We start from the raw sequence: 20,197 nt of genomic DNA, 5'->3' as shown, positions 1-20,197 counted from the left end.
GTCCATATTAACCATTAACGCCATCCATCCATCCTCCAGCACAGGAGCCTACAGGGCATGTCTGTGGTGTGCTGTTTTCTGCAGGGCAATACCTTTCAGGGACATTTGGATTTAAAATAAGAGCAGAAACTCTTTGGGAGACCAAATATCAAATAACTACTCAAGAAACTAAGCAAAGCTTAAAGATGCACCCCGGAGTCGTCATTTCAAGGTGACACCAACATGAAAATGGGTGTTTCTTATATCAGCTAAAGGGGTCTTCCACCCCAAAATATAGACTTACTCAAACTTTGATTTTAGTCATCTTTAAATTTGATCAGATCCTGATTAAATGTATGTTTGCTGTGATTAAAGAGAGATTGTTCTGCAAAATATTTTGTTACTTTGCCATGATGAATAATAAAGTTTGAGCCAAATCAAATCAGCTTAATCACAGTAGCTTGTTTTACTGATTTTACTGCTGTATTCCACTGAAGGGTCAGAGATGAATCTGTGTCGATCACTAGTAAATGTTCACATATTTGAAGCTGAGTTTAAATCCTCATGAATTTCATTCTCTTGAAAGCCATAAGTGTCTTAAAAGCAAGGCATTAAAATTCTCTTCTGACACTTTTGGTTCAACCTTTTTATAAAAACACATTCATCGGTTTAAATGGTGGAACATTTTTAACTCATGGTGTTACATTTTGATTTCCTTCTCATCTAAAAGAGATGTATGACTCAAGCAGCATTCAGCACCAGCTAAAATTCCTTTTAGATACCGTTTGTAAGTTAATTTGCTAAAACAAACAAATAAATAGAAAAAAATATATAAAAGGAGTAGTGCACATCTTGTAAAGCTGTCAATCCAGCACCTTCCAGCTCCACCCCGACTTTGCTAGGTAGATTTAACGTATTTAGTCTCCCAAAGGATGTATTTTATTTCCTGTATTATTTCCAGATAGGCGAGTGGATTCATATGTGGGCTTACCTCCCACTGCACAGCTTTTCTTTATGGAAACTTGTATGATGCAGTATAACTGAAAATTCAGGAGATCCGTGAATTTGTTCACTTTTCTCACATGAATCAAATTACAAAACACTCACAGGCATGAAAAGGTGAACACATAGCAGCTGAAATTGTACTGCACACACATGACTGTCAGCAGCCTCTCCAGCAAAGGATTAGCTGTTGGAGCCCATTCATGTGACACGTGTGTGTTTAACATATGATCACCGCCTCTTTACATTTTTATTCTCTTTAGGGAAATGTGATCTCCCTGGCAGGTCCAATGCTAGCTCACTGATAGAGTAGATTTCATTTTAATGCTTATTTGTGTAGTCCATCAGGGCTTTTGTACACAATCATTAATCACACAGTTTGTGTCTTAAATTGAGTTCATCTGCTCATTTGTATTCTATTTTGAGATGTGCAGGTAAACAGTGTGTTACCGCAGCAATTACTCCACTTAATTAGCCCACAGACATGTGTAAATGTCTACAAATATTTTTAGGTATTCTACATCCTTTATGGAATAGATGTCTGAATTCTGCAGCAAAACAATTCAAATTTAAAAATTTTAAACTACAAAACCAGTTGTGTCCACAAATTGATTTATTGCAGAGTTATAACATGCCTTAAAGGTTAGAAGTTAAAGGCACTTAAATACAGTGATGATGCTCTTAGAAATACTTCGTATCATTGTGTTTCTTTATGAATCCCCCTTGCACAAAGGTTAGTGAATAAATCCAGCTGATATTTTATGTCACCAGCTCTCATAGAGGTATATTTTTGGTTTTTTGAGACAGGCGCAGGTTGTTCCAAACACCTCTGTGAGCTCGCCACAGTTCTGCTGTGGATTTACTGTATCCGCGTCTTCTGTGTCTTCATGTAATCCCAGAGATCAGGGCTCTGTGGAGGCCAAGCCATCTGTTGCTGGATGAAGCTACTTGTTCCTCCTCACAGCTGAACACAGTGCTTTATGCCTCTGGCTGTATTTTTGGACTCGCTGTCATGCTGTAAAATAAATCTGGGTCTGATCGGATGGCACTGAAATGAGAGCGGTAAGAATTAAAGGTGATAAAATCTCTGCACAGCACTGGTGTCTAAACATAACTACACTACAGCACCACCTGCTGGCTGACTTCCAGCACCATCTGTTGGCACAGAGTCGGATTTGTTACACAGAAGGCGAGAGCTCCGCTGACATGCGTAAAAAGACATTTTCTTAAAAAGCTGCTGTTATGTCATAAAAATGCAGCCACATCTGAACGTTTTCTGAACACAAAGGAATTTGAGCCGTAAATAAAGGCAACACAACTATTATCAGCATCACTAGGTGCAACTATTTAAAGTCTTTTAAATTTGCATTTTCATTTTAATATCACTATTTATGAAATTAAAGTAATGAAAACTGTTGACTTATTATTTACAAAAATGTAGTTTTAAAGCTATGCAGACCAATCTGAGTCCTACCTGTTTTTATGCAAATAAATCAGATTTAAAGTGATCTGCTTTGATAATAAGCCTGCTGGAAAACCTATTCTCCTGTCCATAAATGGTGCAACATTTGTTTGTGGGTTAAGCAGCAGAGATGAGTATGTGAGCTGGACCAATAAAAAGCCTGCTAAATCTTCTCTGCCAATGCCAAACAGCTCATTCTGCTACTGACTCTGGTTTGGTGTTATTTATTGGATTGGATGATTGAAGTCTGAAGGAACAAAACATGTTAGCAATTTATTAATTTAACAAGCGGGGGAAGAAGTATTAATTGGCAAAAGAGTCTGGCACCGCCTCCCCATGCTGGTCACAAACTGCTGTGGGATGGCATCCCATTCTTCAAGCAGCATTCGTCAGAAGTCAGCCAGTGTGGTTGTGCCAGACCAGACCTTAGATTGGCTGTGTGCAGTCTGTTCCAGGTTGTCTGGGTAAACAGCCATCGGCCAGATCATTTTGCAAACCTTGACTGGACACCTGCTTGAAGTTGTCCTATAGCATAGCTCTATCCAGATCAGTCAAACATGCCATGGTTGGAGCAGACACCAACTGACTGCTGTAGCAGGGTCCCCGCTCACAGTTGCTCCTAATCAAACAGTAATGAGCCACCTGCAGTACCAGAAGCTCAATAGCAGAAAAAGCTGTTTGGCTTTGACGAGAAGATTTGACTATTTTATAATGGGAACAACTCACAAATGTGGCACCATTTAAGGGGCAATAAACAGGCTTGCAAACAATATAAGATTTATTGCAGAGCATTGTTACAACAAAGAAATAATGGAGCAAACACAAATTTACTTACTTTTTATGCCAAAGTTTGTAAAGAACCACTTATGGAGATGATAAATAAATCAGGTTTGTTCTTAAAGCCACAGGGAGGCACTAGAGATGGATCAAAGAGTCACGAGCTACTCAGTGTAAACTAATCCCTGGTGATTAAAAAAAGGACTGATCTGTCTCTCGCTACCATCAATAATATAAAATGACACCGATACAAGATGTGTGACCTACAGAATATGCCTAAGTGAGTACTTTAATTCTTCCTTTTTATTAGTTTCCCACCAAAACAGACAATCAAAAGCTACTTTTACCTTTGGCTGTTTTATGAATTTGGCCCTCACACTTTTGTGTTGTCTCAGCACTTTGAACAGAAACTTTCTCAGGCTGTGTTTTGTCTGGATTTGACCACAAAGAAGAAATAAGCTTGATGAGAAAATCAGAAGCGAGATAAGATGAAACACCACAGCACAAAGTCTTACTGGCATACTGTATTTTAATGAAATATCAGGTTAAAATAAAAAACACTTTAATGAAAGAAGCAGACATTAAAAAAAAAAAAAAAAAAAAATCACCATAAATATGCTACATTACCCAAATCACACTCTGCTCTAGCACAATCTAGGAAATCTAAGGGCTGCTTTAGTGTTAGGTCACAAACATATGAAGGATCCGCATTAAGAGTGAAGATATCCCGAATGTGCAGTGGAAAATCTAAATGTGAATCAACTCCAGATCAATGCTTCTCAACACTATCCAGCTTAAGACTTATGAGCAAACACTGCACTCATACACATTCCCACCCAAACGCACACTAAAAGGTAGACCTTCAAGCGGAAGACTTACCCCAGATTATGAATTACAAGATGTTTGTGGGCTTTTTAGGCAAAATATGAACAAGTTTTACTAATCTTAAAAACATTAACTCATAAAAAAAAAGCCCATCCCGCTTCTCTAAGCGTTCCCATACCCTCACATCAAAAAAGAAGGGATCTCTGGATTAAACAAGCCTAAATAATTCACTCAGTTTGGGTCATTTACATCTAAATATGCACCTTAAAGTCAAAAGGAAAACCCAAATACCTGCATCCAGTGTTTAAGATCAGATAATTTGACTTGCACCGGCCTGCCCACCACGGGGCGAGGCCGTTTCAGTGGTTTAATCGCTAATAGGCGTGCTCAAAATGTAACACCAACTGGTGCCCCGTGTGACTACATCTCCAAGTTCTCACGCGCAAACCCCGCACTCATTCAATCCATGTCCTCCTGCACAACTAGCACTTAGGACAGCATTATCAGCAAATGTGTTGTCGTGCTTGCTGGAAAAAAAAGGAAACAAAACACGAAGAACAGATAAAGATAAGGCATCACATGCTATTCTTGGCAAAGCTGTATGAAGTGAAAGTGTGGCACAGCGATGGCTCGAACGTGGGATGAAGAAGCTACACTGGAACCGTTTTCGCAACTTGTGAAAAAGTCATGACGAAAGACGAAGATTTCCCTCTCAGTCCCAACCGTTGTCCTTTATCATGTGGGACAGCTCGATGATGTACTTCCCCTCCTTGTACTTCTGACTCAGTTCAAAGGCCTGTTCCTGCAGGAGGAAGGTGAAAGGAGTTGTTAGAAAGAGAGAAAAAGTTAGATGACAGATGAAAGAAAGCTGTAGCTGACATGATGTCTGGTTAGTGGACAACTAATCTGACATCTTGCTACTTCTTAGAGTGACTTTTAGCAAAGCCCAACCCCAAGTGAAAACACTGCACAAACAAACAGTAAGAGTTTGTCAATCAGAGTGAAGCCACACCCCGAAACATACCCCACTTTGCCGTTTACTCCTAATGGAGATAATAATTCACTAAATGAACAGCATGTTGTCTTAATGAAGGCTTTAAAACAGCGACAGAGACCATAAAGTCATCAGGGAAAAGTTTACAGAAGTAATAAATCAAGAGAGAAAACGGGTCATTTTCTCATGTATTTCTTTACAATTTTTGCAGTTCATGCATTAATGCAGACAGTGACATTCACATAACAATCACTGGAAAGTCCAGATGTTCTTGATTACATCATTTCTTTGTTGTTTTTGTGCACATTCTGCGTCTTACAAAAATGTCCCAATTGATTTGTGCGATATGTATAAAATTCGTCATGGCACCAGAAAAGTGTGTGTGGACGTCTCAGTGAATTAAAAAACAAAAAGCCTTTAAGTGATTTAAAGATGAATAATCCTGCACTGTATTTGCTGGAGGACATATACGTACATATTTCCAGCCCAACGTGGTGTGACAGTTTTCGCAGTAGATGTCGGCCACAGCATGAAGTCCCGTGAGCAGCAGTCTCTCCTCAGCAGGGCCGCAGCCGACATTGACCCTGAAGACAAAAGCATGGACACACTGTGATTAAACTGTTCTCTTCAGTAATCACTCAAGGACAGCCTCTCCTGCACAGCTACAACCTCCTTTAGGAGAAAATGTTAATGAAACCCTACTATTCAAAAAGGGCTGCACCTGAACAAATTAAGATTTAAACTGAGTGGAGCTAGTAGGTTAATATTTAATACGCAAACAGTGTGTACTCCTGACCCACTAACCCCGGAAGAACGTGAGCTCACACACCTTCAAAATCCAAACTAGAGCAAATCAAGTTGTCCGTTCAGTGTGGTTTGATCAAACAAGCGCGATACTAGAAATGTGTTTTCACCGAGAAATAGACTTTTTATAAAACGATTTGCGTGAAAAAATAACATTTTTGCACAAAGTGGCTTTAAAGTTGTTGTGAATACAAGTGAGATGTGAAAAACAACAACAGTTCCCTCTTCTGTCTACAGGAGAAGTGAGACTGGAAACCGAAAACAGGAAAAACCTGCTTTTTAATAGTTGATACTTACACAGAGTTGAAGAGGTAGGCTCGGCCCTGGCTGCCTTGGAAAGACTAGGAGACAGGGAGGAAAAATATAAATTAGAGACAGACTGCAAACCCAACTCTGATATGTCTCAGATGCAACTTTCTAAAATAACCATGAAGCAAATGTGCATGGCATCTGACATGATTATCAACAAAAAAGACAAGCGGCATACAGACCTTGGAGATAAGATCGTCATGATTGGCCAGATGGGCGCGACAGTGCACACAGCTGTAACGGCGGTGGCAGGAGTCCAGATACGCCTGGAACGTCTTGGCTTTTGTCAGCTTCACCATGTCTGAGCAGGACCAAAAACACAGAGAGAGACGAGGTTTTTTTATTATTGTTTGTATGATGGGTTAGCGATCTTGGCACACAGTTCTTCCATCTGACTAACCATAAACAGGATGATTTCTTTCTCATTTGAATTAACCTTAGCCCCATCACAAGACTATAAAGCTTCACCCTAACGCAATGTGACACAAAGGTTATTAAGCCAAACTAAAAACCAAAAGCAGGACGTTCCTTCCATCTTCTGTCAGACTGTGTGCAATAGTCTATATTCCATCTTGCTGTTAACCACTGCACTATGCAATGTCCCATGCCATATATATTTCTATATGCACAGTGCACATTTTTCTCTATTGTTGTAGAGTATTATTAATAAAGGTTATGTTATAATGCTGAATCTACTTATTTTGTTCCTGTTCTATTCATTTTGCTGCTATAATAATGTAATAACGTGAATTTTTCAGTTGGGGGTAAAAGTCTATCTTATAAAAAGCCCATTGTCAACACAACCAGCCTGATGAGGTGTTTTGTATTAAGACTTAGGATGCCTACATGACTTTCAACTGCCTTCACAAAGTGCTACTACTGTAATCTCTTCAACCAGGCCCCTGATAAGTAGCCCCAGTATTATAATAACTACAAAGAAAACTAAACTAAAATTGAGCACTGTCAAACTGCAATGAGGCTGGACCCAGAGAAAATCTGTTAATCACCTGATCAGATGTGGTCCAGAAAAATCTATGACCAAAGTCCTACTATTATACACCAAGTGAAAATTGAAAGTCAGCACTATAAAGGTGTGACTTACTCCCTCAAGCCTTTGCATTAGTATTTAACAATTTGGAGTTTGTAACTAACAGTTTGAGCTATCTAACATCAAGGTTTTAAGGTCATTCATCCTTAATGAATGAAAGCTATCTGGGTTGGACTCTTTGTCAGCTTCAATCATGCATCTTCTTTTCAATGATTAAATGTATGATGGCAGAGGGTGACTTTACAAGGTATGGATGCATTGTTAGCTGAGACTAGTCAAAAATAACAGGTTAGTTAACCAGGCAGCTTGCTTCCTGGTTTCTAATAGTTGGCACAAATAACCCTTGCTTAGATAAATGCAGCAGTTAACCCAAATTCAAGGACTGTACAGGCACTGTCAGTCTACCAGTCAACGTAAACGGACTGATGGTGCATCTGCCAGCTGCAGGAGTATATCGGGCCACTAGCTCTGCTTTGACCTAGCTTAGTGTGTTAGCTAGCCCGCTAGCTCCGCACTGTCAACACACAACAGCAGCGGCAGCAGCGCAGATGCGCATTGCAGGACATTTCTCGGTGTCCGTCCACTCACCTAAAAACACCGAAGCTCCCCACAGTCTAGACAGCGGACTGGTGTGGCCGGCAGCTGAAAAACTTCAGGTAAAAGGCAGAAAAACGGTCAGTTTGGTGAGAAACGATCGACCACGCGTTGGCGGTTCGGACACACAAAAAAGGACAGACAGCTCTGGCTGTTGAAGCGGAGCCCGTTTACCCGCGTCTCTCTTTTGTTTTTTGAACCAGAACCAGCGCTCAAAGTTCCGAAACGACCTTCTTTAAAAGTGGAGCTGGACGCCGACAAAGCTGGCAGGCTGACAAGGAGCGAAAGCAGCGACCTCGGCGGGAGGGAAAATGCGATTTGTTTATGAAAACACGCATAGGAGGAAGTCTGGGTAGTGCAAAACAAATCCCCGCTGACCAATCAGAGCCTCCGAGTGACGTTAGAATGTGGGTCAACCAATCAGATTCCATCTCACCGGGGCCTTTTATGGCTATCGATTTGATTGCTGTTTGGTAGCGTTTCATAAATGCTGAAAGTGTGTTATTATCTCCGGCCTGTCGGACTGGGATTAAAAATAATTTCAAAAACAAGCATAGTGCTTCTGTAGAGATCAGACCAATAAGAGCAAGAACAACATGCTAACCTGCTACTGTGACAGTTTCCAGGAGTTCTTGGAATATGAGCCTGAGGGAAGGGTTTTATTTGTTGTGGTTTCTTGACTGCTCCTTTGCATGTCCTTTGCCTTTCTTGTGTGTGTGTGTGTGTGTGTGTGTGTGTATTTTTATGACACACAGGCAGGCGGTCTATTACACTGATCTCTAGTTTAGTTTTGAAACGTTTGGTTATAATTCCTGCAGTTTCCTTGCTTTGTGGTACAGCAACATGTAACATTAAATGTTGATCAATGACCTAGGCCTAGGGTGAGCAGATCCCAACAAACTAAATGTAGGGCATATGTGGCATTTGTGTGGGAGAAAGTGGGACATGTCAGCAATGATGACTTAAAAATAAAAACAAACAAACAATAAACTAGGCACGTACAGGCTAATTGAACAATATTTCAAACTGTCTTGCTAAGCAAATACAGTAAAGATAAAGGGAAACTGAAGTTTGTTCTTATAGTCATGCATATGGAAAGTCTTTATGTACTTTCACTGTGATTTCTGCATTTTGGGGCCTTCAGTTTGAATCTATCCATAGATTTGCATAGCTTTCTTTTGCCACATCTGAAAAGTTCAGCAATTTTATTTAATTATAACACATATATTGTGTCACTTCACACCACATTATTCAGAATATACTGGAACTTCATTTTCTTCTTCAAGTGTGCAACTTGTTGACTTGTAGCTTTCCCTGATGATTATGGCGTTAAACTGGCTAAGCTTCTTCTCACTATAATAAAAGGCCTACCGTTCGCACTGGGTTAAAACCAGAGTTTAGAAAAGTGCAAAGTGCACAGTGTTTTAGTCCCGTGTCCCTACCATCACTTCCAACCAGCCATGGTGGATGACTGCCCCTCCTTGAGTCTGGTTCTGTTTTGAGGTTTTTTCCTGTTAAAAGGGAGTTTTTCCTTCCCACTCTCACCAAGTGCTTGCTCATACTGGGTTGCTTGATTGTTGTGGCTTTCTCTGTATTGTTGTAGGGTCTCTACCTTACATGTAAAGTTCCTTGAGGCAACTTTCGTTGTGATTTGATGCTATATAAATAAAACTGAGTTGATTTGCATGTCCTCCCGAACCAGTCAAAATATGGGAAATTGTCTCAAGTGTCTCAATACTACCAAGACATCTTATTTTATTGCTACTTTGCTCTCGGTGCCTACTGTTATTATTTTTTTGCATAAATCCAGGTATATCCCATTAACTTGATCGTCGCCAACCTACACAGAAAAATACCCTCTTTGTTTCACCAACAAACTGGTTGATTATTATCACGGCCGGGTGGCTGGACTTTGACCATAGTTGCTTGGGAAAACAAGGACACAGGTGAGGTTTACAGCATGTGTACACTCTCTACAGTCTCTTTTAGGTCAAGAAAATCGGTCAAAGAGATTCGCACTATGCTGCCTAGATTGCTCCGTAACACACTGTACTGTATTCATGTTTGTACTGCCAGTAATTACCTTGTAATCTTCTAATGGCCCAAAAGAATATAAAAGCCAAAATGCAAGTGATTTATTCATAATCATTTATTTCTCAAGCCCTATCTTAAAAGTGGCAGAAAGTAACATTAGAGACATTCAAAATAAAGTCACATTTAATCAGATATACAGTCCAGCTAGTTAAATATTCACTCGTTAGATGTGCTGCAGACCAAATCAATGCCGTGGTTTGTTTGTGGGTGGAGGCTGTAGAGACGATCCCATGACAAACAAGTCATTCCGTCAGCAGCGATTAAAGGTCAGCACCGAAGAGATTAATGATAGTTGTGTTCCCACTGCATGGCGATTATTATGTAGACCAAAGATTCTTCAACAAATGTTGCATTAGCCGTTTTTATCAGTGTCATTGTTGCCATCATGTGATGGTGTGCTTGGATTCAGTCCTGACTTCTGTTTTTGCAGAAGTAGCTGGACAGAAGAGTTGGATAGTCACTCATCACTCCAGTGGCTCCTACTTCTAATGCCGCCTCTATGTCTTCTTCTGTGTTGCAAACAAATAAATGCACCTGCAATTGCAACAGTTATCTTCAGTTAAAAACTGACATTTCACTGCTTTGTTTTTCCTTGTATGGCAGCAGAAAATCTGAAGCACCATGGGACAGTTGTTCAGGCTACAGTGTAGATAAATAACCATTACAAAATGATATTGATAATCAATGCAATGGCAACAAAAGTGTCACATTCATCTTGATTAGAATAATATGTATCCTAGGAAACAGAGAAAACAAGAGAAGAAATTTTCATGGAGCATGTTGCAAAGCTAATCTTATTAGCCGAACGAGCCGGTTAACAGGTGAGCACCGAGACTCACTGGCTATTTTGTTAGGGACACCTGTTCAGCTGCTCGTGGACACAAATATCTAATCAGCCAGTCGAATGGCTGCCTGTAGACGTGGTCAAAATGACCTGCAGAAGTTCAAACCGAGCTTCAGAGTGGGGAAGAAATGTGATTGAAATGACTTTGAAAGTGGCTGTTGGTGCCAAACGGCTGGTATGAGTCTTAAAAAAAAAAAAAAGAATAAACTGCTGATCTACTGGGATTTTCCCACAGAACCATATCCAGGCTTTACAAAGGATGGTCCAAGGAAGAAAATACCCAGTGAGCTGTAGTTCTCTGGTCAGAGGAGAGTGGCCAGGCTGCTTTGCTGACAGAAGGTAACTGTAACTCAACCATTCCTTAAAACCAAGGCATGCAGAGGAGCATTTGTGAATACAAATAAAAAATGTTGAACCTTGAAGCAGATGGGCTACAGAAGCAGAGGACCACACTGGGTGCCATTCATGTCAGCTACAACCAGGAAACTGAAGCTACAGTTCCCACAGACTCACCAAAATTTGACAACAGAAGACGTTACCTGGTCTTATGAATATTGAATTCTGCAAGATTTGCAAGATTTAGATGACGAATTTGGTATAAACATCATGAAAATGAGCCCGCCTTGTATCAACGGTTTGGTCATGGTGAGGGGGATATTTTTTGGCACACTTTAGGCATTTTAGTACCAACTGACCATCAGATAAACACCACAGTCTACCCAAGTATTGTTGCTGACCATGTCCATCCCTTTATGACCAGCGTACCCATCCTTTGGTTCACTAGTTCTTTCCAGCAGGATAATACACCAAGTCACAAAGCTCAACTCATCTTAAACTGGTTTCTTTAACACGACAATGAGTTCATTGTACTTAAATAGACTCCAAGGTTAACAGATCTCAATCCAACAGAGCACCTTTGGGATGTGGTGGAACAGGTGATTCACATTACTGATGTGCAGCTGACAAATCTGCGGCAACTGTGTGATGCCATCATGTCAATATGGACCAAAATATCTGGAGAATGTTTTCAGCACCTTGTTGAATCTGTGCCATGAAGAATTAAGGCAGTTTTGAAGGCAAAAGGACACAAACCTGGTAGTCGGCACCAATTACCTACTAAAGAGTCTAGTGAGGGAATATCAGTAGGACTGATTAGGACATTCAGTGGACTGATAAGCTGTAAATCGTGTGGACATGTTACTGAATCACTGATTAAAATACTCCCCAAAACACTAAAAAACAACATGTAGATGATATAGAAAGAAACATTTCCTGGTTGCTACTTTGGCATTATTTAAAAAAAGTGTTGAAATACAACAAGGACAAAATATAAATATCACATAGCTTAAAGAGTGTTACTTTCTCCAGCTATTGAGTGGAGTCATGTCCTGACAACAGGGTTGATCTCATCACATCAGGATAGAGATGATGCATTCAGGACACTCATAGTGGTTGTGTGAGGTCAACTATTTGTCATGCTGAAGTGCTTTCTGTGTTAGATCATAACCTGTTGAGTTTGAATAGCATCATGCAGCTGACCATGCAGTGACTAGTAGGAGAAAAATCAAATCCATTGACTTTAACAGGAATTATATTTTGGGGATTCCCTGTTCATCTTTTCATGGAAGACACAAGAGCAAAGTAAAAGGTGAAGCAAAACTGTTCCAGGAAAGTTTCTGAGCACACTTGTGGTCCCGGCACTGTTTCTATCTAAATGAGAATGAGCAAACAAAACTCTGATAAGACAAAGAGCCTTTGACAAGGTAAACAAACATTTGTGATATTTTTCATATTTGCCTCTCAGTATTTAGCGTTTTATTTTACTCTGATATGTTTATATTCCACAGTTCTGGCTTTCTTTGCATTTCTTTAACTCTTCTTTCAAGCACAGTGCTGTAAACACTTATGTGGTTTCGTACCTGAATTCCACGGGCAGCGAGGTGCCTAAAAAGACTCTTCCTCATAGTTATTCTGCAATGACAGCATGAAAGAAGCAAATTTAAAATAAAACACAAACTGCACACTGTGCTTAAAATGCTAGATTTAAGCTAGCAGTGTAAACAATCTTTCAGTGTAGTGAGGACTGAATGTTTTGTCGATTTTTGGCATTTATAATTTAGATTTCAAGACCAATAAATAAGTGAGTAGGAACAACTACCATAGTCCTTTTTAATACTTCTCTTACTTTTCTATCAAACACACAACGAGCTTGTTCCTCAGGAGAGCTTCATCGGGAATGAATGTCCTTCAGCGCACACAGAGACAGAGTAAGACACAGTTACACTTTTATGAAATAAAAGTATCTGAGAGAATAAAAACCAAGAGGTCGCAGAAAAAGGCTTACAACCACATGATTAAATTGTCATTGCACAGAGAAACTTTCAGTGCTCCCAGAGTTTTATAAATAAAAGTAAATCATAAATCTGAATGTGTTTAACAGAAATGTATGAACCACAGCTGAACAAGCAGAACATAAACATTCACAACTACAACCCCCCCAAAGTAAACGGTCAGAATTTAAAACCAAAGGGAAAATTGCTGGTTTTTCCCCCAAATAAGGCAACACAGACCCAGAGCCTGTACCATACTTAAACCAGTCATGCTTAGCTGTTATTCACCATCATCATTCAAATTCTCATTTTGAACCAGGAAAAATGTTAATGGGCTCCAGACACAGTGAGCATAGATAGCAAGAACATGAAGCGTCACCGTCTTAACAGAAAAAGGACTGTGCATGCACATGAATGGACACAGTTTACTCAGCATGCACTGAACACACTCCTGCAGTCACACCTGTTGAAGATGCGCATTAGGTAGAACTGCAGCAAACTCTCTCCTATTGGCACAAAGGGCAGCAGCCCCGTGTAGAAGAGAAGTAGAAGCAGCAGGCCTCGGCTCATAGTGAAACTGTACGGCATGGAGCCGTTCTACGTGGAAGGAGAGAAAAGAGACACAGACATGCTGGGTGACAACACTGGTACAGAGGCGGTGTTTATGAATCATGCTGAAAACCATACTGAAAAGCTAAGGAAACCCTGTAACGCCATCATATAGCTTCATTTCATGCATTTCCTGCATGCAATTAAAATGTTATAATGAGTAAAGTGTGTTAATGCTATACAGGTAACTCATCTCCTCCAGCTGGTTAATGTACCATTTTCCAGCATTGCTTCATGATCGTGGAGTCTGCGGAAGCCCACACAGTGATCCCCTCCCTGTTGTAGCGTTTAACCAGATCAGACACCTAAAAACATAAAATCAAGTGGGAAACAAATATTAGCATTCAGGACATGATGACACGAAGGTGTAAGAGTGCAAGTGGTGCAGCAGACACAGCAATCACAGAGGCTGCTGTGCTAGACTTGGGCAGTAAACTGTGGACACTGTTTATAAGGTGGACAACATATTTAGAATTGCACAGGAAAAGCTCCCTAGCCTTGTAGTTAGAAAATCACTCATAATTTGTCCACCTTGACTGGAATTTAGACAATGTATCCACCTCAAAGAGGCCTGATTCAATCCTGAAAAGCTGAAGCTTTTTCATATATCAGGAAATTGTGGTAGAAGTTTGGTGTTGGTTTTTCGGGGCGATTAACGTGTACCCTTTTAATGAGCTCGTGGTTGTTCTCTTTGATCTCAATGCTGATCGGCATCTCAGGGAACTTCTTGAACACATCCTCCAGCAGAGCAAACTTCCTGTCCTTGCCAGTGCTGTAACGGCCTAAAGAAAAGGAGGGGTGAAAAGTAAAGTCACATTAGATGCATGAGCATATCAGAAAGAAATTAACTTGTTATGGCAGTTGACTGTGGTGCACCACACTGCTTTACTCATCTGGGATCTGTCTGCTGCTTTTATCACTCTTTTAATATAGTACCTGCGTTTCAGGTTTGCTTTTATATTAGTTTCATCTGTGTCTACACGTGTTCTGATAATCTGTGCAGTCAGCTATAGTGATGCTAAGAAACGGTGTTCCACAAGGTTTCATTGTTGGCCTCCTGCTGTTTCTAACCGATCGCTTATGATTTGGCTATGTAATTAACAAATACAGTGTGAGCTATGATTTCTTTCAGATAATTGTATTTCTCCTTATGGCAATAACTTTTACAGTGAATTAAACAATAAATTGCAAGAAAATTGCTGGATGTAGCACATATGATATAAAGTAATATTTATTAATTTTATTTTTAATTAGAAGTTTCATAGTCTGGCAATTATTTAATGATTCAGGCTTTAAGGTTACTCCTCAGAGTCCCTCTAATTTTGCTCCCCTCTCTTGGATATGAATTCAGTATCACTAGCCAACTCTGATCCAGAGTATTAATACTGATGTCCTGCTGGAGGAAATTGGGGAAGCTCATTTTTTTTTATTCTGTCACTTTTAAACAGTAGTTGTTTGATTGTTTTGTCTATACATTTTTCAACATACAGTGTTTGATTTATGATTATGATGACGATTATTGTTATAGATGCATTTCTTCTTCAAATGTCTTTTCATTAAAAATGAACAATTAGATATAACAGGAGGAACTCACCTTCATAAAATGTTACCTCCAGTCTCTCCTTATACAAAGGCAAATCCTAAAAGTTTTAAAACAGAGTTGAACAGAGAGATATAAGGTGAATTTACTATGATGTGATTAAGGTGAAAAGAATTTGTGTACGCCATCGGATATTCTTAGTATTGTTGTCCCAGCTGAGTTGGTACATGCAACAAAGCCGGATGCAAACATTCACTTGATGGTAATCTGATGCTTGAACAAACTCTTACTGAGAAATTACAGCTTTGTTTCCGAGGAAACCTCAAGAGTAATGCAAGCAGCGTGCCCTTTTTGAAGATTATGGTGAATTTAAAAGAATTAAAAGATGCCTCCATGCAGCTCTGTAAGTAATGTTGCTACAGTAAATAAGTGTGCTGTTAAATCTGGATGGAAAAACATGTAATAACATGTAAACCCCCATGTAAAGCCCCGTAGCTCACAGTAGCATTACAACCGAATCTGGCAGTCTCATGTGAGCTTAAGGAACTACCAGATTGTTTGGAAGTGAAAACTGACTTTTAAGCAGTTATTCTGCATTTTACAATAAAACTAAATTGAACTCTAGAGCAGCGGTCCCCAACCCCCGGGCCTCGGACCGGTACCGGTCTGTGAGTCGTTTGGTACCGGGCCGCGAGAGTTGAGGCTCAGATGTGAAATGTATGGTTTTCAGGGTTTTTATCGGTTTTCAGCGTTATTTTGTTATCGTTTTTATCGTTAACTCGGTTTTCCTGGGTCTTTTCATGTGTGTTATGAATAAATCTTTTTTCGGTACCGTTAGTTTTATTTTGTTTTATTATCCGCGACACCTTAAAGGCCGGTCCGTGAAAATATTGTCGGGCATAAACCGGTCCGTGGCGCAAAAAAGGTTGGAGACCGCTGCTCTAGAGTATTATACACTCACACTTGTTCAGCTTCCCATAAATGCAAATATCTAATCGGCCAATCACATGGCAGCAATTACATTTAGGTATGCGGACATGGCCAAGACATCCTGTTGAAGTTCAAACTGAGCATCAGGGTGGGGGGGATTTAAGTAGGTAAAAGTACCTTGTTAATGTCAGAAATCAGAGGAGAATAGCATAGCTGCTTCAAGATGAGGCAACAATAAGTGAAATATCCCCGTGTAACAACCAAATTATGAAGAACAGCATTTCTAAACATGTCAAAACTTGAAGCAGGTGGTCTTTAGCAGTAGAAGACCACATCAAGTACCACTTCTGTTAGCTAAGAAAAGGAAACTGAGACTAATATTGCACAAGTTCAATAAAATTGGACAATAGAAGACTGGAAAAAATGTTGTCTGGTGTGAATCTTGATGTTTTTCTGTGCCATTTGAATGTTAGGATCAGAATTATGGTGTAAATAACATGATCCCATCTTGTGCAAGTGTCAGACATTTTCTTAGCACACTTTGGGGCCAAGAAAATATCTTACCTGTGTATTGTTGCTGACATGTCCATCCCTTTATGAACTGTGTACCTATCTTTTCATAACTGATTCCAGCAGGATAGCACACCATGTCACAAAGCTCAAACATCTAGAAAACAAAAATTGAGTTCCCTGTACTCAAATGGCCTCGCTAGATCCCAATCCAATCGAGCACATTTGGGATGTGGTGGAACAGGAGGTTCATTTATATACAGGCAACAAATCTGCAGTAACTGTCTCATGTCATCATGTCAACATGAACTAAAATCCCTGAGTACTGTATCCAGCACCTTGTTGAATCTGTGCCACAAAAAATTGTATATTTGAGACGTAGTGCTCAAGATAAAACTCACATAGTCTCATGTGTAACAATGAATGTAACAAAGCTCATCTATGAAACAGAAACAGAGCAGGTGTCTCTGAAAGATTACCACTTCTTGTCTCAGTACGGCCTTGTGACCTTTGCCCCAGTCCAGCAGGATCCGGCTTCTTACCTGCAGATTGAGCGAGGAGATTGTGACATCATGGCCAGTCTGCCTCAGCAAATTCTCATCATGTGATACCACCACAAAGCCATCATGTGTCAAATGACAATCCATCTCCAGCATCTCAGTGCCCTGCTCCGCCGCACTGACAACAGAGAAAAGATACGAATAATTAAAATGATGACTCCACCGTTTGTCAGGGGTGTGTGCGTCACTTTCACATTTTTAGCAATACACCTTTTTTGGGAATGGGGAGGGTCGGGGGTGTGGTGTCTAAAAAGTCTGCCATCATGTAAAAATTGATGCATTCTTCTTTCACAGCACTTCAAAGAGGGCAGTGTGGTACTTACTGTGTGAATGCCTCCATGGTGCTCTCTATCCTCTCTCCAGATGCTAAAATTCATAGAAATTATGCCAGTAGTCAGAAAATACGAAGTACTCAAAATGTCTCAGATAGAGAGCTGCTAAACTGGTCCTACTAAACATTACAGCAAATCACATCATCAGTTAGAATTGCACATTAACTTTTCAGCTTGAGCTTCGTGGTAGAACAGAAAAAAGTATCTGCACAGTAAAATAAGATTTAGATATAAAAAACAGGCCTTTTGTTCAAAGACTTCATCTTTAAAGCAGTAAGAAAAATCAGGGGCACCCCATGGGAAAGCTTCATACACAAGGCTTTAACCCACAGGACTAAAATCTGCAGCTGCTGAAAGAAATTAGCATTTAAAATGTTGGAAAGTGAAGCAAAAGCATTCTATAACATTCAATAGCATCAGTGTTTTGGGCTTCTCTCCAGTTAAATTACTGACTGACATGCAGCTGCTTTACAGATGGACTTGAGGCAGATTAAAACTCAGACCTCAGGGCTCAGAGACTGCATGCCAAGCCCAGTCCGGTGAGCACTTCCACACATCATGTTCTTTGAGTCCCACACATTGACTGCAGATCCTTACCTCCTCTGTGTGCGATCTTTTTGCAGTAGAAAGCAGGGCGTTTCTTCCTGTGGAGAATCTGTGGGTTCTTTAGCAGGTAAACCGAGGTGAGGGTGTATCCTCCCAACACTGGGAGGAAAAAATATAAAAAGTTGATCATCCTTTCCTGCATGCACATTCAGCGAGTCCCTGAGAGAGTCTCTGCAAGATCTCACAGTTCAGGTTGACCAGAAGCACCAGCAAAAGAAAAAAAACTTGCTCAGCAAGACAATCTCAAAATGACAACTCGATTTCTCCCTCCAATCACAAGTGGCCAGACCCAAAAACTTTTCTGAAGAACCAGCAGCTTGTTGTGGGAAGATAAGAAAAAAATCCAGACAGACTGGTACGACAGAGAAAAAAGTCCCACCCCTGAATTTCAGTCTTACTCTTAGCAGGTACAGCTGAACCCTCAGAGCTGTAAAAGTCAGTTAATGAAGCACCAGCTCACAACCCCACAGGGCTCTCGCTCTGGCCTCTCCCCTTCCAGTGGTAATGCTGTTTTTATGCTTTTGTTATATCATACCTGTACCTCTGTCTTGCAACACCTTTCTAATGATTACTTTTATTCTGCTACACAGCTGGAGTATTGCTAATATAATACAGAATATCCTAAAACAGCATATGACTACAAATTACCTGCCAGATGAGTGCAATTAGCCATCTATTGCTTTTTCCAGATGTAATGTGCTGCTGGGCTTAAACACAAGCTGATAACTTAGGAAACAAATGCATCGCAGGCAGCGTGGCAAGTTTCTTATCTTGTATTTGACAAAGGGGATGTGGAATGTAGAGTAGGTAAACTTTGCTTTGACCAGGCCAGAAATATGAAAACCATCTATCTGCAAGCAGTGCTCACCACAACATGCCACGTACAGTCCAAAGTCAGCAGGATAAGCAGCAGCATATTGTTCAACTTGAATGGCAAAGCTGGAATGTGACAAACAATTGTGTGACGGGCCGAGCCTGCAGTGATGTGTTACAACAAGCCTGGTTTTCACAAGAACAGAGAAATCCATTCACTGCAGGGCAAATCAGAGCTTCCAGCATTTTCCTACATTTACAGGTGTCTCGTTTTGACGTGCAAATCGCACAGAAGACAGATCACACCCCACTGTTTGCCACTTTTCTGTTTTCCTGCTGTCACACGTGGTAGAGATATATAGAGACATACATGTGTGCATATTAAACTTACAGTCATGCTGAGACATGATATGAAGGAGGATGTGAAAGCTCAAAGGCAGATCAGTGTTACAGCTCCTTTTACACTGCTCAAAAACATTAAAGGAACACTTTGAAAACACATCAGATCTCAATGGGGAAAATATGTTGATATCGACATGGAAATGAAAACACAGAGCTCCATTCAAAGATACTCCCAAAATCAAAGTGGGGGGGGGGGGGGGGGGGGGGGGAATAGATGTGGCAGGCTAGTCCATTTTGCCAAAATTTTATTCACTCCTGATTGGTTAAGGACCTTCTACAGCCCTGTCCAGCTCTCAGAGTAACTGTCTGTCTCCTGGGATCTCCTCCGTTCTCTTGAGACTGTGCTAGGAGACATTCTAACCTTCTAGCAATGGTACGTTTTGATATGCAATCCCCATCCCATGCCATGGTAGGGTCCAGGTATCGCCTCATGCTACCTGTAGTGACCCAAGTCAAATGAAAAAACAAAACTAGTGAAAAACAACAACAAGCAGAACAGATGAGGGGAAAAATGTCAGTGGCCTCTACCTGTAAAACAGTGCCTATTTAAGAGGGTGTCTCATTGTTGCCCCTCTGCTGCACCTGCTGATAATTTCATTAACACCAAAGCAGCCGAAACCAATTAACAACCCCCCTCTGCTACTTAAATGTCCAGATCAATCTCCCACAGGTTCTACTGACATGATGCTATACTCTGATTAGCAGTGTACTTGGATTCATCACATAAAAATCCACAAGAAATGGCACAAGAAAAGTCTTGATTATGGAGTTCCACAAGGTTCTGTGGTAGAACCCTTAATTTTCACATTATACACACACACACAAAATACGGA

General features: G+C 40.4%; 2 protein-coding genes across 2 annotated transcripts; both read right to left on the bottom strand.

Annotated features, from left to right (window-relative positions):
* Window positions 1-3,729: 3,729 nt before the first annotated feature.
* Window positions 3,730-8,187, bottom strand: ypel3 (yippee-like 3). Its single transcript, XM_085453843.1, has 5 exons — window positions 7,789-8,187; window positions 6,335-6,453; window positions 6,141-6,184; window positions 5,515-5,623; window positions 3,730-4,847 (listed from the first exon to the last, which is right to left on the bottom strand). The coding sequence occupies exons 2-5, from the start codon at window positions 6,449-6,451 to the stop codon at window positions 4,758-4,760; spliced, it is 360 nt and encodes a 119-aa protein (XP_085309969.1). The 5' UTR covers window positions 6,452-6,453; window positions 7,789-8,187; the 3' UTR covers window positions 3,730-4,757.
* Window positions 8,188-9,925: 1,738 nt separating this feature from the next.
* On the bottom strand, window positions 9,926-19,556 carry gdpd3a (glycerophosphodiester phosphodiesterase domain containing 3a). Its single transcript, XM_085453842.1, has 10 exons — window positions 18,141-19,556; window positions 17,535-17,577; window positions 17,194-17,329; window positions 15,266-15,311; window positions 14,335-14,453; window positions 13,887-13,976; window positions 13,526-13,659; window positions 12,918-12,977; window positions 12,652-12,703; window positions 9,926-10,422 (listed from the first exon to the last, which is right to left on the bottom strand). The coding sequence occupies exons 1-10, from the start codon at window positions 18,295-18,297 to the stop codon at window positions 10,294-10,296; spliced, it is 966 nt and encodes a 321-aa protein (XP_085309968.1). The 5' UTR covers window positions 18,298-19,556; the 3' UTR covers window positions 9,926-10,293.
* Between the last annotated feature and the right edge of the window lie 641 nt (window positions 19,557-20,197).

The sequence above is a fragment of the Copadichromis virginalis genome, linkage group LG4, assembly GCF_057382275.1.
Source record: "Copadichromis virginalis isolate Kocher_CV1m ecotype Utaka linkage group LG4, C_Virginalis_male_GT1.1, whole genome shotgun sequence".
Classification (NCBI taxonomy): domain Eukaryota; kingdom Metazoa; phylum Chordata; class Actinopteri; order Cichliformes; family Cichlidae; genus Copadichromis; species Copadichromis virginalis.
The sequence above is the reverse complement of the archived record's forward strand: the minus strand, read 5'-3'. Positions and strand labels throughout refer to the sequence as shown.